Source organism: Lampris incognitus, chromosome 5 (assembly GCF_029633865.1).
Source record: "Lampris incognitus isolate fLamInc1 chromosome 5, fLamInc1.hap2, whole genome shotgun sequence".
NCBI classification, from domain to species: Eukaryota; Metazoa; Chordata; class Actinopteri; order Lampriformes; family Lampridae; genus Lampris; species Lampris incognitus.
Window position 1 is genome coordinate 55,208,849 of NC_079215.1, and position 24,264 is coordinate 55,233,112.

General features: G+C 43.1%; 1 protein-coding gene across 1 annotated transcript in view; it reads left to right on the forward strand.

Moving 5' to 3' along the window:
- The window catches only part of zmp:0000001082 (integrin alpha-D), a 76,276-nt gene that overhangs the window by 47,022 nt on the left and 4,990 nt on the right, over positions 1-24,264 (forward strand). Inside the window, exons 19-27 of the mRNA XM_056280241.1 lie at positions 1,707-1,777; positions 1,884-2,025; positions 18,728-18,835; positions 21,656-21,735; positions 21,873-21,950; positions 22,119-22,194; positions 22,438-22,545; positions 22,635-22,676; positions 22,789-22,914. Of these exons, the coding sequence (XP_056136216.1) occupies positions 1,707-1,777; positions 1,884-2,025; positions 18,728-18,835; positions 21,656-21,735; positions 21,873-21,950; positions 22,119-22,194; positions 22,438-22,545; positions 22,635-22,676; positions 22,789-22,914 (831 nt within the window). The remainder of the gene's footprint in view (positions 1-1,706; positions 1,778-1,883; positions 2,026-18,727; positions 18,836-21,655; positions 21,736-21,872; positions 21,951-22,118; positions 22,195-22,437; positions 22,546-22,634; positions 22,677-22,788; positions 22,915-24,264) is intronic.

Genomic DNA, 24,264 nt, shown 5'->3' on the forward strand with positions numbered 1-24,264 from the left:
ATGTTAGGAACTTTACAACACATATTGCACAACCTTACCAACCAACCACCCAGTCTACCCGAGATGTCACGCACACATTCCCCACTTATAGCTAAAACAAAATTAGCCACTTTGATTAATTGTATTTACATTGGGTGTAGTCATCTTACACCCTGCCTTTGCATGACTTCCCTTTCTGTATAGCAAATCAAAGGTAATCCATGTCCTAATCAGGTAAAGTGGTTCATATTTAGTTAGCCTGACCCGGAGACGGGACTAGAACTTCTGTAATTCAGGTCCCTTCAAAGTTCTCTTCAAATCTAGTGTGGGCACATGATGGCATGACAAGCAAATGAAGACTTCACTATTTAAATCACATTTTCATTTTTTTTTTTTGACATATTTCTGTTAGTGTACATTATTGTGTTTATTTGTTGCTGATTCTGACATAGGCCGCTAATGCCATAATCCATTTAGGACATCTACATAAGGGTATCCGGGTGGCGTGGCGGTGTAGTCTGTTGCCTACCAACACGGGAATCAGCGGTTCAAATCCCCGTGTTACCTCCGGCTTGGTCGGTCGTCCCTACAGACACAATTGGCCGTGCCTGTGGGTGGGAAGCCGGATGTGGGTAAGTGTCCGGGTCGCTGCACTAGCGCCTCCTCTGGTCGGTCGGGGCCTGTACGAGGGGGATGGGGAACTGAGGGGAATAGCGTGATCCTCCCACATGCTATGTCCCCCTGGAAAAACTCCTCACTGTCAGGTGAAAAGAAGTGGCTGGCGACTCCACATGTATGGGAGGAGGCATGTGGTAGTCTGCAGCCTTCCCCGGATCGACAGAGGGGGTGGAGCAGCGACCGGGACAACTCGGAAGAGTGGGGTAATTGGCTGGACGCAATTTGGGAGAAAAAGGGGGAACCCCCCCCCCAAAAAAAAGGATAGCTACGTAAAAAACATTGTTGTTTGCAGTATTTGACACTTAGAATATCAAAGACGCATTTTACATATTAAGTTCAGACACATTTGGAGGGTTATCAGTGTAGACAGACACAGTTGTCTTACACGCTTGACTTTGAATTAAAAAAAAACACTACTGCTATATTGGTAAAAAAAAAATACAAGGATTAAAAAGGCAATAATATCCTTTTCCATTCATAGTTTCCATTTACAGCAAGTTTTGAACTGGACGGGTAAGATGGCCGCCACTGAGGTACCAGTCCAGATTGGGGATTCTCTATGATACTATGTCGCCTCTATGGTTTTATCTCAGTGACAATGATGTCATCAATTTCTGGCTGTGGTGATGTTTTCAAGGGTAAAAGAATAGCTACAAAAAAATCCAACAGCTAAGCGTTCTTGTGTAACATTAGACAATAGCCATTCAATAGACTGCCACTCACAGCAGTACTTCATTCAGCATGACTGACAGTTATTTTACAATGCTTTTTGCATATCCGCCACAGACAGATATGATGGTTGAGGCTCAGCTCAGCCCCCCATTTATTAAAACAAAGACATCAAGAACACCAGATTAAGATAGTAGAACAAGATTAAAGAAATACTTTTTTATTATGTAGTTGGGCATCTTTGTTTCGGGTATAGAGTTTGTTTTATCTGGCCTGAGTTGATTAGACTTTGTCGAGGGAAGCTGGTCCCAACCACAACCAACTGTTTTTATTAGCTATTCATGACATGGACCGGGTTTGACTCTTCTTTGTTCTTACAGGTACCCTTTGAAAGGAACTGCGCAAGAAACGACACCTGCATAGCGGAACTTGAAGTAGACTTCAATTCCACGTATGTATACGACACATAAGAAGACATATTGTGACGCCATCTTCACAACTATTCATGTCTAGCTCTGTGAGAAGATAAGGTTGATCTGCTTCATCTCTTTTTTAAGTTCTCCAACTTTACTGGTGGTGGACCAGGACTACTTTAATGTGACTGTTTCGCTGTCCAATATTGGAGATGACTCCTACAACACCAGCCTCATACTGCACTATCCTCCGGGCTTGTCCTTCTCCATGATGAACGTCGTGAAGGTGATAAACTCTATACTGTTTACGTCCAACTCGGTTTCAGTGCTCTTAACAGCTTCTGGGATGCTCAAGACAAAACCAAATCTGTCTGATTTTCTTGCCGTTCTCAGGGGTGGGCCGTGAAATGATTTTTCATATACACGAATATTTTTAACCACAGCTACACTATCCCTAGGTGCTATAATGCTATTTGAACTGATAAATAGAAAACATGCCACATTCTATGTGCCGAAAAATGCTGCACACTTAACACCCAGGACATGACTTACTGAAAAATTATCTCATTTACTGAGCCATGCGTTTCACTTTCACAGCTCCATCAGGCTCATACAGGGCACAGGAAGTGAAGTAATGGGAAAGTTCACTCAGAAATTTGCATACAAGATTGGAAGATGCATGATTGATAGACAAATGTAACACAATATTCACGAGTTTACATAACAATGCGTTACAACACAATGCTGTATCAAAAGTAGCAAACAGTAAATGGCAATAGGCACAGTAAAACAATGAGACTACCATCAGCTCAAGCATGACAACAATGCATATAGGAACAGCAATAGTAGATAGTGAGGCTTACGCGAGATATATTTAGAGAAAGGAGCTGAGATCTAGTGATTCGTAAAGATCCGGTAAACTTCTCTTTGTGGAAGCCTCTTAACCATATCGCCCCCTGTTGGTGAGGGAGACATTTTCTCAACTATGAATGTGAGTGTGGCCGCTGCTCAGCTGTGGCCTCTTTCTTTGTAGGGCCTGGCTATGCCATAGTCCACGTTGTTGTTTCAGGTAGCTGCTTTTGTTGTGCCCATAAAAAGGGGAAATAGTGAGGGGGAAGGAATGACAAAACCAGCACACATCTCTCGCCTTCACCCGTACTGCAGCCTTGAGGCATTACCAATCGATCAACGCACAACTAACCCGGACAAGACCCCGCGTTAGCCGTTTGTACTAATTCCACTAACCTTATACCAATAATCTTAGCAACATCTCCAAAATAATGGAATCACATGTTACGGAAATGTTATGGAATACGAGGAGTGCAATGGCGTAACTCGGAAAGGAATGAAATTATGTTTTCTCCATCCATTATCCAAACCGCTTATCCTGCTCTCAGGGTCACAGGGACGCTAGAGCCTATCTCAGCAGTCATTGGGGCGGCAGGAGGGGAGACACCCTGGACAGGCCATCACAGGGCCCACACACACACACACACACATTCACACCTAGGGACAATTTAGTTTGGCCGATTCACCTGACCTACATGTCTTTGGACAGTGGGAGGAATATAGTATAATGATGATAATAATAATAATTACATTTACATAGTGCCTTTCCAGACACCCAATGCGCCCCACACTGAAGGGAGCAACCCACCCCAACTACCATCAATGTGTAGCACCCAACCGGCTGATGCATGGCAGCCACCCTGCGCCAGAACGCCCACCACACACCAGCCCGAGAAATTATGTTTTCTTTTAAATTATGAGTTTTGAAATTATGTTTTCTGACAAATTTAACTATTTTTAAATTCTTATCTGCTACACTTTGCGTTCAGTCAAAATGTAATTTTAGATTACACTTTGTTTGCCCCACATAAACTTTATCACATATGACATGGATGGACATGCAGTTAATAAACCTTTCGAGCTCATATTCTTTCCCTCTTTGGAGATGTTTGAAGGTTTTAGTGTCGTGTGATTTGGAGCAATGCATGCATTTTCCACAGTGGTAGTTGCCTTTTAGCTATAGTCACTTGGTTTTATGGCTGGAGTAGATAAAACATGGAGGTGACTAGTTTGTCTTTCAAGTTCCTGCCCCTCTTGAAACTGAACCTGAGTGGTGTGGACCCAAGCGACTTCTGATTGGGATCACACAGTAATATTTTCCCGTGTTTCATGATGATCGTCGTGCAAGTTATTGTTTAATTCTGATACAAATGTGGCTGGCTCTGTGGTCCAAGGTTTTTGTAACTCTAGTGGGGTTGAGGAGGTTGTTTTTTTTTTCCTATCCCTTAGTTTGTTGTAGGCTTTCGTGATAGTGTTCCTTGTATCCTCTTTGAGGTTTTAGTTCAAAGTCAGCTCCATCACTACAGTTCCTTTTTAGGCTGAAAAGTTGTCCATAAGGAACGTTATCTATCATGCTTTTTGGTTGATGGCTCTGGGCATGCAAGATAGTGTTCCTGTCAGTGGCTTTACGAAAAACTGTAGTTTCTACTTTTCCTGTGTCTTTGGCTGTGATAAGCAGGTCAACGAACTGGATTTCAGTCTTACTGTGTTCCATTGTGAACTTCGAGGAGGGTTGAGTGCTGTTGATGTGTTCTTTGAAGGTACATAGTTCTTCATTTCCTGTGAAGCATAAAAGGATGTCATTAATACATCTCTTCCAGAATAGCGCAAGTTTAGACAGTGGGTTGGCTTCTTCGTCATCAATATGAAATGTTCCCAATGTCCCATGAACACGTTAGTGTAGTTTGGGGCAAAAGTAGTTTCCATAGTTGTTCCTTGATTTTCTTTATAGCATCTTTTATCAAACATGAAATAGTTAGATTTTAGAACAAATTCCCAAAAAGTCCAATGGCAGTTTTGAGTTGATGTCACATGGGATTTTTTTCCCAGAAAGTTGGACATAGCATGGCCGGCATGGTGGCCCAGTGGTTAGCGATGTTGCCTCACAGCAAGAAGGTCCTGGGTTCAAACTCTGGGGTTGTCCAACCTTGGGGGTCATCCCAGGTCATCCTCTATGTGGAGTTTGCATGTTTTCCCCATGTCTACATGGGTTTCCTCCGGGTACTCTGGTTTCCTCCCACCGTCCAAAGACAAATAGGTCAGGTGAATTGGACTTACTAAATTGTCCCTAGGTGTGAATGTATCGGCCCTGGAATGGACTGGCGGCCTGTTCAGGGTGTTTCCCTGCCTTCCGCCCTATGACTGCTGGGATAGGCTCCAGCATCCTGTGACCATACTTAAGATAAGCAGTTGGATGGATGGATGGACGGACATAGCATTTAAACCTCCTTCAAGTTGTATGTTGGTATTTAGGCTTTCTACATCAAAGGAAACTAGGTAACCCTCTCTGGGAACAGTGACTTCTGTCAACATACAGATAACATCTCTAGTATCAGCCAGGTATGATGGCCATGTTTTCACAATGTCCCTGATGAAGTGGCCAACAAATTGGCTTACAGGTTCTGATACAGACTTGTTAGTAGAAATGACAGGTCTGCCTGGGGAATGAGAAAGCTGTTTGAAGACTTTAGGTAGCAGATAGAACACTTGTGTGGAGGGGGCTTCAACTTCAATGCTTTATCCAAAATGATGTCTCTATTGTCCATAAATTGTTCCAGCTAGTATAGGTTGATAGAATATGTCATTGTGCAACTACCTTGTTGCTTCATCCACATAATCAACAGTGTGTTGGACTACAGTGGTAACACCCTTATCACCTCTCTTTAATAATAATTTTGGGATTGTATTGAAGTTGATTTTTTAACTTACTGAGGGGATCTGGGGCAGGATTGTTGGCAGTATTGGGTAGCTGCTGGAAGATATTCTTGAGATGCAGCTTTCTGAAAAATTTAAAACAGTCAACCTTTAGTTTGAATGCATTTACTCTGTTGGCACATACTTGAGGCCCTTTGATAAGATCGAGCCCTGAGCATTAGAGAGCATGGTCAGAGAGATGAATTACCACTTTTGGCTGGGGCAATTGGCTTGTCCCTGGCTCCGTGTGTGCACTGGGCACTTTTGCCCCCGCCTCGTCTTCCTCCCGATTTGTCTCAGTTTGTTTCTCGGTCTAAAAAAAACCCCTCATCTCTTGAATAAGAAGACTCACTCCTATTGACTGAACACAAAGCAGCTATCTGAAACAACAACACGGACTATGCCATAACTAGGCACTACGAAGAAAGAGGCAACGGCTCAGCAGCCACATTCAAATTTATAGGCCTTGAGAAAATGTCTCCCTCACCAAACGGGAGAGATAAAATTAAGAGGCTTCTACAAAGAGAAACCTACTGGATCTTTACCCTAAACAGCATGGAACCACATGGTCTCAATGGTCTCTTTTCTCTAAATATATCTCTTGTAAGCCTCATTGTCCTTTTTTTTTTTTTGGATTTCCCCCCCTTTTTCTCCCCAACTTTATCCAGCCAATTACCCCACTCTTCCGAGCTATCTCAGTCGCTGCTCCACCCACTCTGCCAATCCAGGGAGGGCTGTAGACTACCACGTCTCCTCCGATACATGTGGAGTCGCCAGCCACTTCTTTTCACCTGACAGTGAGAAGTTTCGCCAGGGGGACGTAGCACGTGGGAGGATCACGCTATTCCCCCTAGTCCCCCCCCGAACAGGTGCCCCGACCGACCAGAGGAGGCACTAGTGCAGCAACAAGGACACAGACCCACATCTAGCTTCCCACCCGCTGCATACACAGCCAATGTGTCTGTAGGGACGCCTGACCAAGCCAGAGGTAACACGGGGATTTGAACTGGCGATCCCCGTGTTGGTAGGCAACAGAATAGACCACTATGCCACCCAGACACCCCAAGCCTCACTCACTATTGCTGTTCCTATATGCATTGTTGTCATGGTTGAGCTACTGGTATCACAGAAAGTGAATCAGTTCATCTGGACACGTTTATTGACAGATAAATTTCATCACTCATCTAAGTGACCTCTTCAGTCTCAACTGACTACAGGTATTTCCACCCTTATAAACAATACAGTGGCATAACGACCCAAAACAACAATCTCTGGTACTGGTAATACTGGCAGTCTCATTGTTTTACCCTGGGGATCCCTTTTTGAATCATGTTTATTATGATATGCCTGTCTATTGCCATTTACCGTATGCAATTTGTGATACCGTATTGTGTTGTTACGTATTGTTATGTACATTTGTAAATATTGTGTTATACTTGTATATCAATCGTGCATCTTCCGATCTTGTATGTACATTTTTGAGTTAAGTTTCCTATTTATTACCTCACTTCCTGTGCCCTGTATGAGCTCGATGGAGCTGTGGAAGCGAAATATTTAGCTCATTAAACGAAATTATTTTAAGTCACCTTGTTCTGAGTCTTAAGTGTACAGCATTTTTGTCACTTAAAATGTGGCATTTTTTCCTATTTATTAGTATGCTTTTGCCGCTTGCCAGCACTTTTAGATTGCACATTGTGCATGGGCTTTTTCCATTTTTGTCGCTATTTAAACTCATTTAGACCAGTGGTATTCAACCATGTCCCGTGGAGAGCCATGTCTATGGTCCTGTCTGAAATGGTGCACTTGCAGACTCGCAGTCTTCAATTTGCACGTGTCCATCTAGGCTCATCTTTCTCATTTTGTGCTTTAGAAGGGTGCTCATGAGTGCCCTTAATGAGCCCTTTGGTGAAGCCGTCATCATTGTGGACTTCAAACCTGAAACGGTTTAGGATGACCAATCACAGCGCAGGGAATAACTGCTTGGCGTATAGGAAGGGAAAGTGACAGTCACTCTCTGGTGGTAGCATTTCTATACCTTTTTTTCCCCTCCAACTATTTTTTTTACCTCAGTATGAAATGGCTTGAATTCTCCATTGGGAGCGTTATAAAACATGGTATCTCAGGCTACATTGCAATATCAAGACAATGATGCCAGTTAATATAATTTGAGTCAACCTTTATTGATTTTTTTTTCAATTACAGACAAAAGAAACTTCTTACGATGACTTGATTTATTTTTGATGACCTAATTTCACCTTATAATTTATTTATTTTATTTATTTATTTTCATTTTTTTGGACCCCCCCCCCCTTTTCTCCTCAATTGTATTCGGCCAATTCCGCCATTCCGAGCCGTCCCGGTCGCTGCTCCACCCCCTCTGCCGATCCGGGGAGGGCTGCAGACTACCACATGCCTCCTCCGATACATGTGGAGTCGCCAGCCGCTTCGTTTCACCTGACAGTGAGGAGTTTCGCCAGGGGGACATAGCGCGTGGGAGGATCACGCTATTCCCCCCAGCTCCCCCCTCCGAACAGGCGCCCCAACCGACCAGAAGAGGTGCTAGTGCAGCGACCAGGACACGTACCCACGTCCGGCTTCCCACCCAACAACAGCCCAGACACGGCCAATTGTGTCTGTAGGGATGCCCGACCAAGCCGGCTGTAACATGGGGATTCGAACCGCCGATCCCCGTGTTGGTAGACAACGGAATAGACCACTATGCTACCCAAACACCCAGGTGGTCAATTCATAAATGGTACTGCAATATGATCTTGTGCTTAAAGTAAAAATAATATTGTAAAGATTGTAAAGGGATTGAGGAAATGATCCTGGAATTCAACCATTTCTGTCAAAAGTGAACAGGTAAGAGCGTGTCCCAATTCTTGCTTTTACACCCATGCACTCTTTAGAACTAACTCACCACAAGTCCACTCCATCTCGACGTCACAAAAATGTGGCCTTGTTGCAGGACTGCAGAGCTGAGTGTACCATTTGAGAAAGGACCTATGCAGGTTTTCATTCCAACCCAACAGTACACCGCCTGATTTAATTTGCTGATTTCACCTCCAAAATGTACACCAGCCATGGGCGGTTTGTTCATAAGGGCAATTGGGTGATGCACCACCAAAGGGGATTTAACGACCCGTCGAGGGATTAACGGTGAAAGACGGAATATAGTTACAAAGATGTATGGAACCAGGAGTTGTAATGGGACATATAAGCACACTTGAGAGGACAATAAAAGACACACAGAACGGATTATGGTGAACTGGGTGTTTACAGTGAAAAAAGTGAAGATTTACAAGACATAAAACACCACACCAAGTTACACAACCGAGACCTGTCAAAATAAAAGGAGTGGGGTCGAAAATAAACAAAACACCCCAACTACAGCTTGTAATATCTACCTACCTCTTCACAAAGAAAACAAAACCTCTCTAGCTAATCTCACTACAATTAGCATTCATAAATACAGGGAGCGACACCACCGTTAAGCTAATGTGCCTAGACAGAGAACTCAGCCTACGTGTAAGCCGTGTATAGGGGCCCCTGTATCTTATCTGGCACTGGTCTCAGAGGTGAGACAGGGAGCTCAAAGATTTAGAAAAAACAACCTCTCTCACAACCTCCACACAGCACACAAGCGTAAATGAGGGAAACAACTGCCAGCTGGCATGGATTGGAGCTATTTCAAATGGAGAGCTGAGAGTTGATTGGAGAAGGCATAATTGCAGGAGGAAGCCGATTGGCGGGGGTGAGATGATGAGCAGATGGAATAATGATGATTGACAGCAGGTAGGACGATGACGATGGCTGCACACCGACTCTTGCAGGAATGGACAGCAACAGAGAGAGAGGGTGAGAGGAAGAGAAAAGAGAGAGGGGAGGAAAAATGCACGCACACATCTCACACACACACACACACGATCGTAACACTCCCCCACACATGAACAAACTAATTAAAGTTTGTTCAATACACAATAATAGGATAGAACACAATACAATCCAGTATTGTACACACACTAAACTCAAGATAGTGCATCTGCTACCATGTTGTCCTTCCCCTTCTTATGTTTAATCACAATGTTGTAATTCTGTACAATCAAAGACCAACGCATGAGGCGCTGGTTCTGGTTGTACATACTAGACAAAAACAGCAAAGGACTGTGGTCAGTGTAGACAACAATGGGCACAGGTCTAGAATCAAGATAGACCTCGAAAAACTGCAATGCTAAAAGCAGCGCAAGCGCCTCCTTTTCAATGGTGGAATAATGCAACTGGTGCCTATTAAACTTCCGGGAGAAGAAACAGACGGGGTGATCCTCTTGCAGAAAGCACTGCACCAGCTCCCAGGGCACTTGCATCTACCTCCAACTCAAATGGTAGTGCAAAGTCTGGGGCAATGAGCACAGGGATGGTACATAACAATGCCTTAATACTCTCAAAGGCATGCTGACAATCTGGGGTCCAATCAAAACGTTTGGTCACACTAAGGGCACTAGTCAAGGAGGCAACAACCACAGAGAAGTTTCTACAAAACTTCTATAATATCCAGCCATCCCGAGAAAACGGCATAGTAAACTCAGCGATAGCAGCTACCTTTGCATCAACTGGACGGACTTGACCTTGGCCCACCTGTTTCCCCAAGTAGGTTACGGTCACTTTACCAAATTCGCATTTGGCCAGGTTCAGGGTGCGTGTTGCTTTGGCCAACGTTTCAAACACCAATCGTAATACTCTAACATGATTGGACTAGCTGTCTGACTTTACAAATAAATCATCTAAATAAGCATAGCAATCAGGTACACCAGCCAGAACGGTATTCACCAACTGCTCAAAGGTGGCAGGGGCCTTTCGAAGTCCAAAGGCCAAAACATTATACTGCAAAAAGTTATTAGGAGTGACGAAGGCAGAAATCTCAGAGGCGCGGGATGTCAAAGGAACCTGACAATACCCCTTAAGTAGGTTGAGTTTAGTCACAAATTTTGCAGAACTGATGTTGTCAATGCAGTCCTCTATCCGCAGCATAGGGTAGGAGTCTGGCACTGTGACTGCATTGACCTTGAGGAAATCTGTACAGAAACGTGATGTACTGTCGGGCTTTGGAACGAGAAGACAGGGTGAACTCCAGCGACTAGAGCTGGGCCTAGCCAAGTTGTTATCTAAGAGATATTGCACTTCCTGTTTCATAGTATCCCGTTTTGCAGCATTGACACGGTATGGGTGTTGTCTAATGGGAACAGAGCCATTCACATCAATATCATGCTGCAAGTTTAACAAGGTCCCAGAATTTGTTAGTCTAGTGCACTGTTGAGGTGTGTTCCGAAGCACAAGACCATCTTCATCCTCTGCACAGAGACGGGAGGTTTTAGGGACAGGACTAGCAATAGAAACAGGCAATACCTTCTTCCCCTCCTCTGACGGGGGTGTTTCTCTAACATGGTATGCCTTAAGCATGTTAATGTGGCAAATGTGTGACTGGCGCTTGCGTTCGGGTGTTCCAATTACATAGCCAGTTTCACTAAGTTTCTCTTCCACAGCGTAAGCACCAGAAAAGCGAGCCGACAGAGCAGATCCAGGAATGAGCAGCAACACTAGCACCTGGTCTCCTGGCCTAAAAGAGCGCACTACAGCCTTCTCATCATAATGACGCTTCATGGTCCTCTGTGAGGAGTAAAGTGCCTCTTTGGCAAGTGAGCCGGCACTGTGTAAACGCTCTTTAATCTGACTGACATAATCCAGTACTTTAGACTGGGAGGACAAGTCAGACATAAACTGTTCTTTTAAAACCTTCAAAGGACCTCGTATAGCATGTCCAAACAGCAGTTCAGCTGGGCTGAACCCTAACGATTCTTGGACTGCTTCTCTCAAGGCAAAAAACACAAAGGACACACACAGCCTCATCCCAACATGTTCTTGTCTCCAGACAGTATTTGCGTAGAGCAGACTTGAGTGTTTGGTGCCAACGTTCCAGTGTCCCCTGCGACTCGGGATGATATGCACTAGAAACCCCATGTGTGATAGACAGAGTGTGTAAGAACTGTTTAAAGCATTTGGAAAGAAAGTCTGTGCCTTGATCCATCTGAATAACCTTTGGGAACCCAAATGTTGTGAAAATTTTAGTCAGTGCTTTGATTACATTTTTAGCAGTGATAGTATGCAGAGGAACAGCCTCAGGAAATCTGGTCGTCATACATATAATCGTAAGCAGAAACTGTTGACCAGATTTTGCCTTGGGGAGGGGTTCCACACAATCCAGAATTACGTGCTGGTAGGGCTCACCCATTGCAGGAATTGGACAGAGAGGGTTAAGAGGAACAAGCTGATTAGGTTTTCCAGTGACCTGACAAACATCACATGACCTACAGCGTTTCACTACAGAATTTTTAAGTCCAGGCCAGAAAAAGTGCTTTAACAAACAGTTATACGTCTTTGTAACCCCCAAATGACCAGACCGTGGGTTTTCATGTGCCAGTGATAACACCTGCGGTTGGTAAGCAATGGGCACAACAATCTGATAAGTCACGCTCCATTCCATACCAGCAGCAACAGGAGAAGACCACTTCTGCTTTAACATACCATTCTCCACAAAATAAGCTACAGATAACTTTTTGGCTGCTTCTAGTGTAACAGCTGTGTCAAAACACTGACGCAACGACTGATCACTCTGCTGAGTTAAAACAAGACTTGCGCGAGTGACAGGCAGTGCCAGGGAGGGCACTTCTGACTGTGGATTAGTCGATTGGCTTTCCTTCGCCTACTCCAGCTTACTTGTTATGGCCTCAGCTTTGAGCGTCTCCTTATGCAGCACTCTAGCAGTTTCAGTTACTGACTCATTAACATCACAAGGGGGTGCTAACACAGACTCAGATAAATTGATCTCATCTCCCTGTTTCCGTGTTTGGGCATGAGTGAGCACACAGGCCGGAAACACCTCAGACATGGATTGAGACATAGGACATGGTTTGGGCTGTTCTACAACCTGTGGCAGAGGTCGCACATTACCTCCAGCAATATCGTTTCCCATAATAAAGGTCACGCCCATGACAGGTAGAGCAGAACACACAGCAACATAAAAACATCCTGAGGCCAACTCAGTGTTACCCTGCACTCTGTAACGGAACAGTTTTATACCCCATCTCAATAACCTGAACAATCACATTGGCGCCACTGGAAGTTGCTTCTGACACAGGCAACACATCAGCCAACATGAACGACTGTGACGCATCAGTATCTCTGAGAACCCGCACTGCTTTCTGATCAGCCAGTGCACCAGGAAGAGATACCAGACCCTCGAAAATGAACGGCTCATAGCCAGAGTCAGTTTTCTTATCAGGGTCAACCAGGGGAGATGTCTGGGAGACTGTTCTCAAAGCCCGTGGGCTTGAGTGCTTTGGACATCTTATTTTTGTTCTGCAATGCCATGCAATCGGCAATAAGGTGACCCGACTTTTTACAGTAGAAACACTAGGCTGTTTTATGACTTGCAAGCTAGGGCGAGCAGAGCCTATTGGCTTCTCACTCCAGGTGTAAGGACCATTGCCACGGGGCCGAAAACCATCAAAACCATGCTTATGGGTCAATGCATAATTGTAAGCCATTGCAGCAGCATCCATTGGCTTCAGTACACCACGCTCACTTAAGTGAGTAACGATCGGCTGTGACATAGTATGTCTGAATTGCCCCAAAATCAACAAATCACAAAGTTCCTCATACGAAGTGGCTTTGGAGGCTTTCCTCCAGCGATCAAAATTAATTACCAAATCTCACACAAACTCCACATGAGTCTGTTTTTCACTTTGTCTAAGTTCTCTCAACTTTTGCCTGTAGGCTTCCGGGACCAACTCATAAGCTTTCAAAATTGCATCCTTCACTTCCTCATAGGACGCCAAAGTTTTTGTATCAAGGGCAGAAAATACCTCCTGAGCCTTTCCCACCACAACACACTGGAGCAAAAGAACCTTATCAGCCTCCAACCATTATCGGTTTGCTGCTAGCCTCTCAAAAAGTGTAAAAAAAAAAGTATCCAAATCACGCTCATTAAACTTTGGAACCAACTTCAAATTATGTACAGCACTACTATGGACAGGTGAATGGGAACCCTCACTTTCAGACAATAAAGAGGCATCAAGTTTTCCTTCCATAACCAAACTCAAGCGCTGATTTCGATAGTCCACCGCATCTTTTTGTTTCTCCTCAGCTAAAGCCAATTCTCGTTCCTGTTTCACCTCAACTAAGGCCAATTCCCGCTCTTTGAGCTTTGCATTAATCCTAGAAAGTTCAAGTTGTTTATTAAACTCCATTTCAGCAAGTCTTAATTTAAGTTCAGCTTCCGTCATTTCTGTGGTCATTGTTTCAACTTTCAAAACCCCTTGCTCAACCATGAGTTCACTCAGGTGCTGCCAAAATTCAAAAACACTAAATCGCCCAGTACACAGTTCTCTAGGCTCACCCCAATGACGAATGAGTAACACCAATTCCTCCCTCACAAGGCAATGCAAAGCAGAAAAAGACGGTCGAAGTAGAAACTCATTAATGCATGGATTGTTATGCAACTGAGTCACGCCTTTGCTACGAGTCGAATACATTCACTATGTATGTCACTACTAGGTACAGGCCAATACAAAAAAATAAATAAATAAAATAAAATAGAGAGAGAGAGAGTAATGAACATAGGATCTACAAATAGTAAATACTGTTTCCAAATACCAATATCAACACCGTTTCTGTCAGCACATATTCACAAATATTACCCTCACAAAGGGGCTTATATCCCGGACGAGCCCCCAATTGTAACAACCCGTCTAGGGGTTAAGGGTGAAAGATGGAATATAGTTACAAAGATGTATGGAACCAGGAGGTGTAATGGGACATATAAGCACACTTGGGAGGACAATAAAAGACACACAAGATGGACTATTGTGAATTGGGTGTTTACGGTGAAAAAAGTGAACATTATTTACAAGATATAAAACACCACACCAAGTTACACAACCGAGACCAGTCAAAACAAAAGGAGTGGTGTTGAAAATAACAAACAAAACACCCCAACTACAGCTTGTAATATCTACCTACCTCTTTACAAAGAAAACAAAACCTCTCTAGCTAATCTCACTACCATTAGCGTTCATAAATACAGGGAGCGACACCACCGTTAAACTAATGTGCCTAGACAGAGAACTCAGCCTACGTGTAAGCCGTGTATAGGGGCCCGTGTCTTACTTGGCACTGGTCTCAGAAGTGAAACAGGGAGATCAAAGATTTTGACAAAAACATCTCTCTCACAACCTGCACACAGAACTAACGCAAACAGCACACAAGCATAAATGAGGGAAGCAACAACTGCCAGCTGGCATGGATTGGAGCCATTTCAAATGGAGAGCTGAGAGTTGATTGGAGAAGGCATAATTGCAGGAGGAAGCTGATTCTCCTTTCTCGATTAAAAAGCAGAGCTGCGTCACGGCTTTATGGCCGATGCGGCCTGCCTTGGGCCGGGTGTAATATATGTGCATTGCTATGCACACCAACTGAATTTGATGATGCAGCAAGCCACTTCTCACATCCCAGCAGTGAGAGTTTTCTTCTCCAGTCTGGGCGGTATTGCCAATTTTTTTACCCGGTCACCCAAAAGCACCAGCATTCTTGACCAGATCGTCGCACGAAGGCTGCCAAGAGCTTCATCCACAAGACGGAACTTCAACAGCGGAACCGTCAACACCGTGTACGAGGAACCTAGATGACCTCGTCAGTGTTTCGAATCCATCAGGGCATCGGGTTCATTTGACAACACCACGTTGAGGGAGGCATCTGGCTTTCTGGGGATGCTGCAGGATGATGACTTGCAGTTTTTTCTGCAGTTATTTCGTCAAATCATGCCTCACGTTGACATGCTGTACCAGCAGCTGCAGAAGAAGGACACTGATGCAGTCTTCATCAAACGTGCCCTCCAGAGCTTCACAAGCAGTGTGCAGGCCATAAGGTAAGATTAAATAATATCGTTCAATCCTTCTCAATACAGAACCTTGCCATAACGAAATGTATACATGAAGCAAAGCTATATTAGTGTTGGAAATGAGCATTTTCTTCTCATTTCTAAATTCTATCAGGCCCTCATATTTTCATGTACTAACAAACACTGTTGGCCTGCTTGCCCTCAGGGACTCATCTCAACAGCAGCAGCAAGTAGTGACAGGAACCACAAGACCAAGGAGTGCCTTAGAAGAAGAGGAGAAGCAGAGGCTGTCTAAAGAGGTCTGCGATACCATCCTGGCTCACGCCAAAGAAAGGTTCTCCTTCACTGACCACCTTGTATGTGCCACACTACTACAAGCAGAGATGTTTGAACAGCACTGTCATACATTTCCTGTTGAGGCTCTGAATGCCACTGTGAAGGCATATCCCATGTTCAACAAGACAAAGCTTAAGACAGAACTATCTCTTATCTATGAGAATCCAGAATTCAAGGGCTGCTGTGGTGCACTGGCGCTGTACCAGGCTCCACTGAGATACAAACTCCAGGGGATATTTTCTGAGACTGTGGCTCTGTTGAACATCCTCATCCTGAGAGGTGTTTCTCAACATTAAAGAGAATTAAGACATTGGGCCAGGAATGTCTCAATGCATTGGCCATGCTTTCCATGGAGAGGGAACTAGTCAGGAACATGCCTGATTTCAATGAGAGGGTTATTGATCACGTTGCTGCTTTGAAAGAGAGATGAGCAAAATTTCAATATACTAGGTAATGTAGTTTAAATAGAGACACATTCTCAATCTCGGTCTCTCTCTCTCTCTCGCTCACTCTCTCTCACACACACACACACACAAAATCGGTTAAGTGTTGATGTTGATTTTTAATAGTTATTTTTTTCAATCAATTGCTGTTTTTCAGGCAATATGTTCTTCTCTGTTCATGTTCATTTTTACAAATCTATACAAGTGGCCAGAAGATGGGTGTTCATTTTTATAAATCTTTACAAGTGGCCAGAGGATGGGTGTTCATTTTTATAAATCTTTACAAGTGGCCAGAGGATGGGTGTTCATTTTTACAAATCTATACAAATTGCTGTGTTTCCCTTTTTACAAATTATATGCGTCACTTTCTTCATCAAAAGCTGTTGGTGTGAATTAGGCTGTGGTGCATGTCTTTTCCATTTCAACCATAAGGCCTTTTGAAAAAAGCCGTGAATGTGTAACTTATCAGAATTGCTTATACCTGGTTTGACCTAGTAGCACCTCATCATTCTGGTTTGGTCTTTGTGAAATGTGTAAAGCCAAGATACACTGACAAAACTAGGTCAAGCCTCACTTTTTCTCTCTTTTGGGATTTCTTTATTCTGCTTTTGTTACACTAAATAGCCCTCTGGTGGTATCCTTGATAAATAACAGAAATTGTAAGATGTGAAGATCCACTTCACTTTTCTATTTTGTATTCTATCCTATTGCTAATGCCAATCTATTACTATTTATAGTTCATTGTTGAATGTGTGCACTTTCATTTGCACTTAAAGATAATTAAGCTTCACAAAATCTTTAAAATGTTCAGGCAATCTGTTAAAATAGCCAGACTTTGTATTTATTGTTTGTTTCTGTAAATACAGATTATTGTTTGTGCAATGTTGAGGAATTTGAATATACTACCCCTTTATTACTTGCATTCTTATAAACTATTGTGTACTTGCAGTTTATGTTGTTTGTTATCATGTTTACAATCACACCATACCATTGTCACTTTTCATAAGTGACAGTTATATGAATGTTCACTCAATGCGATTCACTAGCACTAGATACTAAATATTTTCTATCTGATAACTTATTGTGCCAGTGCTTTTGTAAGCCATTTGTAATGAGAAAAAAAACCACAATACTTTCAAGAACTGTAACTAAATACTAATGTTTTTGACTTATATTTAGTCCTCTTCTTTATTAACGGTAAAGCAGATATCTCTCTCCATGTTCAAAGGTATTTGAAGGTAAACTGACTGATGATAATTTATCATCTGTTGATGACCATTGTGGATTGATCATATTCATTGTGGAGCCAAGATTTTTTTTAAATTCATGATAACTCCTGGATGTTACTTTCCACAAACAGGCCTAGCATATATAGAATGTAGCTTATCTATCTAAAGGGAAAATCTTTGTGTTGTGTGTTGCCATCTAGTGGTAACAAGTGGTATTGCAATGTCAGTTTATCGGAAAAAAGCAAATTGTGACAATCGACCTTTTTCAAAGTCCCGCCCCCCTTAGTTACTGTTGCTATGCCCGTCAAGCATTTCAGAACTATCCAGGAAGTAGCCGGAAAACACCAAAACATGAAGGAAGAAAGCAGTGCATTGTGTGGGTAAAAGTAACAGTAATAATACGTTAGCTGTATTAGCCATCAATAATAGCTAGTAGCAAGCTTAGCTTGGAGCAGACAGGTATTGTTGTTGATTTCGGATGGATTAAGCTGGTCATGGGGTCTGCTATACTGCCAAATCTATTGCCGACATTGCGCTTCTTGCGTTCTGGGTTTCGGGAAGGGAAAGAAAATTACACCTCCTCCAAACTTTTCAGATATCTAGTATCCGATTTGCAGATCCCATAGGCACACCGTTTCAGCATTTTGCTGTGTGTTTGAAAGCTTGACGGACCGTTGCTAAGGTAGGATTGGACAAGCACCGTTCTAGGGCGGTACTTTGCGAAAGGTCAATTGTCTAGCTACCTATTAATTCTCCCATTGAACGGGTCACCTTAGTCATCATCGCAATAAATGTCCCCCCTCCTCCGAGAAATTTGTCAGGAGCCGCCACTGACACCAGCTGATTTCCCCCACACTGGGTGTGACACTGTTATGCAGAAAAGACAGGTGTTTAGGGGACGCTAGACCCGGCATGCCTAGCGCCAACTATTATGCCGTGTTCAAAGTACATAACGTTACTCGTTTTGCTCATTGCAATGCTCAGTTGAACACTAACTAATGCAAGAAACACTGGTCTGCTCAATTTATACCACACAGCACGTGACGTATGGCATGTTGGAATGTAATATTTGTGTGAAGGTGAGGAGTGTACCTAATAATTTGACAACTCAGTGAAAATGCCCATCAGGGCTGAGCGACCACTTCATAAAATGCGGCCAAGTTCAAACATAACTGCACATTTAAACTGATTTGACCCAGGGTGGATTTCGTAAATACAGATTTCTAACTTGTCTCTTTATGTTTTTCTTTCAACTGGATTCAACAGGCAACCAAGCTATATATGCAAGGCTTATATAGCTGTGATGGCCTACAGGATGTAGTGGACGAGGCTACATGTCGAATCACCTTTCCTGTCTATCGCAGCGGAGCCTCTGTGAGTCATGAAGCACACATAAAATTGATGAGAAGGATTAGTCCTGCTGACTGGAGATCAGTTTTCAACATAATGACATTAACGTGGATCTTGAGTCCTGCCCCGACCACGTCATTTTATGGCCACAAAAAAATTCCAGGAAAGACATAATGCTGTGTTATGCATTACAGAATGCACATGCAATGCGATGGTGTTGAGGTCCAACAATCAACAACATTGTCTGTTTTGTTTGGAAGCATGTACCTGTCCATATAAAAATGCATTAAAACGTCGCAAATTCCTTGCTGTAGCGCAATGTGGGATCAAAAGTGCAAGCGTGAAGGGCCTCCATGGTAGAGCTGTTTGCTGCTTCACGACAATATGGGCAATGTTTTTGACCGTAAACTTGGCTTTTTCTCCCCAATTGTATCCGGCCAATCACCCCACTCTTTTGAGCCGTCCCAGTCGCTGCTCCACCCCCTCTTCCGATCCGGGGAGGGCTGCACACTACCACATGTCTCCTCCGATACATGTGGAGTCACCAGCCGCTTCTTTTCACCTGACAGTGAGAGGTTTCCCCAGGGGGACGTAGCGCGCGGAAGGATCACGCTATTCCCCCCAGTTCCCCTGAACAGGCGCCCCAACCGACCAGAGGAGGCACTAGTGCAGCGACCAGGACACATACCCACATCCGGTTTCCCACCCGCAGACACGGCCAATTGTGTCTGTAGGGACGCCCAACCAAGCCGGGGGTAACACGGGGGTTCGAACTGGTGATCCCCATGTTGGTAGGCAACAGAAGAGACTGGTATGCTACCCAGACACCCCTTTGGTTGTAAACTTGAACACCATTGCATTCATACAGTGGCTTGCAAAAGCATTCATACCCCTTGAACTTTTCCACATTTTGTCACGTTTCGACCACAAACATAAATATATTTTATTGGAATTTTATGTGAAAGACCAACACAAAGTGGCACACAATTGTGAAGTACAAAGAAAATTATACATGATTTTAAAAAAAATTTTACAAATAAAAAACTGAAAAGTGCGGTGTGCAAAAGTATTCAGCCCCCCTGAGTCAATACTTTGTGGAACCACCTTTTGCTGCAATTACAGCTGCAAGTCTTTTGGGGTATGTCTCTACCAGCTTTGCACATCTAGAGACTTAAAGTTTTGCCCATTCTTCTTTGTAAAACAGCTCAAGCTCAGTCAGATTAGATGGAGAGCGTTTGTGAACGGCAGTTTTCAGATCTTGCCACAGATTCTCAATTGGATTTAGGTTTGGACTTTGACTGGGCCATTCTAACACATGAATATGTTTTGTTTTAAACCAGTCCATTGTAGCCCTGGCTTTATGTTTAGGGTCGTTGTCCTGCTGGAAGGTGAACCTCCGCCCCAGTCTCAAGTCTTTTGCAGACTCCAACAGGTTTTCTTCCAAGATTGCCCTGTATTTGGCTCCATCCATCTTCCCATCAGCTCTGACCATCTTCCCTGTCCCTACTGAAGAGAAGCACCCCCAGAGCATGATGCTGCCACCACCATGTTTGACGGAGGGATGGTGTGTTCAGAGTGATGTGGAGTGTTAGTTTTCTGCCACACATAACGTTTTGCATTTAGGCCACAAAGTTCAATTTTGGTCTCATCTGACCAGAGCACCTTCTTCCACATGTTTGCTGTGTCCCCCACATGGCTTCTGGCAAACTGCAAACGGGACGTCTTATGGTTTTCTTTTAACAATGGCTTTCTTCTTGCCACTCTTCCATAAAGGCCAGATTTGTGCAGTGCATGACCAATAGTTGTCCAGTGGACAGATTTCCCCACCTGAGCTGTGGATCTCTGCAGTTCCTCCAGAGTCACCATGGGCCTCTTGGCTGCATCTCTGATCAGCGCTCTCCTTGTTCGGCCTGTAAGTTTAGGTGGACGGCCGTGTCTTGGTAGGTTTGCAGTTGTGCCATACTCTTTCCATTTCCGGATGATGGATTGAAAAGTGCTCCGTGAGATGTCAAAAGCTTGGGAAATCTTTTTATAGCCTAACCCTGCTTTAAACTTCTCCACAACTTTATCCCTGACCTGTCTGGTGTGTTCCTTGGACTTCATGATGCTGTTTGCTCCCCAATATTCTCTTAACAAACCTCTGAGGCCGTCACAGAACAGCTGTATTTGTACTGAGATTAGATTACACACAGGTTGACTCTATTTAGTCATTAGGTCAACATTCGATCATTCAGCAATCATCAGGCGACTTCTGAAGGCAATTGGTTGCACTCAGAGAAAAGGGGGCTGAATACTTTTGCACACTGCACTTTTCAGTTTTTTATTTGTAAAATTTTTTTTTTAAATCATGTATAATTTTCTTTGTACTTTACAATTGTGTGTCACTTTGTGTTGGTCTTTCACATAAAATTCCAATAAAATATATTTATGTTTGTGGTCGTAACGTGACAAAATGTGGAAAAGTTCAAGGGGTATGAATACTTTTGCAAGCCACTGTATGTAGATTTTATAATGCATAACTCTGCATAGCAGCTATCCCACAATATTTGTTGCCACACAATGATATGGTTGTGGCAGGACCCAAGACCCAAATAAATGCCATTATGCTGAAAATTGATCTTGAGTCAGTAGGACTAGGGAACATTGTGAAATATCATATGTGAAGTCAGGAGTTGGGACCAAGAGACGTTAACCTTTGACGTTTGACCTTTTACTTTTACAACCTTTACATTTACATATTTCTTGATAGCTGCTCTATTTCAGGTTCTTTTTCCTCTTTTTTTTACCCTTCAGTCAAATGCAGATCTAATACCACTGTCTTTGGTCTTTTTTTTTTCATTTAAGGCAACATTCCTGGCTTTATTCCGCATCATCGGGACCTATGAGTGGAACAACACCATGACAATGACCATCAGTGGACAAAGGTGCTTTTAATGTCTTCTTCTTTTTGACTCATGAGACAATGCAAATAATTTCCCAACTGTTACTTACCCCTCCCTCCAAAAAAATCCAAACCTTCATCTCACTAATATGAAACACATTTCTGCTCTCTTTGACACAGTGATAATGAAAACTCAACTAGAGGGTCCATGAACAAAACCATCCCTGTGCAATTTCAAATTGATTTGGCAGCAAGTGTGTAAGTAACATTCATAAAATCACTAAACAGAAATACAGTAATAGTTTACAAGGCTCTTCCTCCTCCTTCCATCCTTTATTCAATAGTTTTAATCTCTTGAAAAAAACCTTGTTTTTTTTTTGTCTTCCATTAATTGTAAATAGTGATTATGAGATGGTGTGTTTGTAGGAATGAAGACACAATCACCTATCTCAGCTTTACTCCAGAGGACAGCGCACCGAAAACAGTAGTGATCATCTACGAGGTAAAGTTGCACCATATAGGTGAAAACTAATATGGATGAAATGTACAGAACATGACATGAAAACAGCTTAATTTTAAGTCCATGTTATACTTTTGAGGTTTTCTATATCTAGAAACAACGGGAGCGACAAAGGAGAAAAGGACCCCTGAATCAGTCCCATGATATGTTTTGGTCTAGCTAGATGCTGTTGCAGTGGTGAAGAACTGACAAATTAAAATGGACAAATTATGTCCTTATTTGCAGGTGAAAAATCTGGGTTTGAAGGCTTTACCCGTCAGCATGTCACTGATAATCCCAACTAAACTGCAGCATAACTTTGAAATGAACAACTATCACGTCTCAGTTGAACAGGTAATATGTTTGTAGTCAGAAGTCTACTTACATCAACTTTTTTTGCCACCGTTATACGTAACATTATAAATCTGTGCTCTTTTTTAAAGAGCAAATCCCAGTGCAGTGAGATGGCCAACATAACAACTGATGTAAGTAAAACATATGCATCATCAAAGTTTTTCTAGTTTTAACTGTGGTTCAGTACAAATAATGATCATTTCGAAACCAAATTAACAAATACTGTCTTTGATTGTCTTACAGTCCTGTTCACCTGAACAAAACTGCAAATCCATAATTTGCAGCAGTTATATTCTTGATATAGGTTCAACAACTCGTTTTAATCTGAGGGGAGAAGTAGCATTTCGGGACATCGAGGAGCATGTGGCGGTTTGTATCAGAAATCCATCATTACCATTAGAGCTAAAGCTACAATCCTGAAGACCATTGTTTAACTTTCTATCACCAGTGGGGATTGTGGTCATTTCAATACTGTCTGCCCACTTCACATCCATGAGGATCAGTCAGAAATGAAGTAGTTGCTTAGCTGTTGGGTCTGCATCTTCCCCCACCACTGAACAAAAAGAAATTTGTTTGTGCGTAAAAATTAAAGCTAAAATCCTACAGATTTACTTGGAAACAAATGTCTCTTGCTGGCATATTTTGGAAAACACAGGAAAATTCAAATAACTAAATACTAAACGTTTTTGTGGTTGCTCATTTTCAATTGTAACTATGGGGTAAGGATTTTTCTGGGAAAAAGGTTTCGGTGAATATTGATTTGTGTCTTAACTAAAGCAGCGTATGGTGGAAGAATACAATGGGTAAGAGTAACTTTCAATAAGAATCAAAGTTGTTGAGACAGACAAGCAAAATAGTAAACAGATATAGCAGCCCAAGCTTGCCAACAGATAGTACCGCAGTGTTTCCCAACCCAGTCCTCAAGGAACCCCTATCCTGCAGATATTCATTGTAACCCTGCATAGGTAGCCCTGCTTGTACTTACTCAACCAATCATCTCACAGCACTTAATTATGCAAGGTGTGCAATATCTGACATAATTCATTGCTGATTGGTTGAATAACTACAAACAGGTACCTATTCAGGGTTGCAAAGAAAATCTGCAGGATAGGGGTTCCTTGAGGACTGGGCTGGGAAACACTGCCGTAACCTACTAAAGACTCACTGGCCGATCAGCCAGGGATCAGCCCCCTTTAGTTGAGTGGTTAACGGTGTCGCCTCGTGGTGCAGTACAACCCCGGATCAAATCCCGCAGTGTGCGGAAATATGCTCCGTTACATTGGTGGCAGTGGTGGGATCCGGGAAGATCCTCATAAATCTCTTCGGAGCGCAGGAATAACAAAGCACGGGGGGCACACTTCCAGGAGAGGGTGACCACTGTAACCTACTAAAGACTTGCTGGCTGATTGGCTAGGAGGTCAGCACCCTTTAGTCGAGCGGTTAGCAATGTCGCCTCGTGGTGCAGTACAACCCCAGATTGCATCCCGCAGCGGGCAGAAATAAGCCCGGTTACAGTACATCGTCAGTGGCTAAGTCAGGTTCGGCCTGGCTGTTTTGTTTGGTGGGGCGAGAGCACTCACTGAAAAAAAACACTGGCGAGCATTAGGACTATGCAAAAAATAAAAAAAAACGATACAGCTCAGTATTGCAATATTTTATTATTAATATTTTTCACAATACTTTATCAATTTTCCAGCCCCTTGTATCGATACGTTAAAA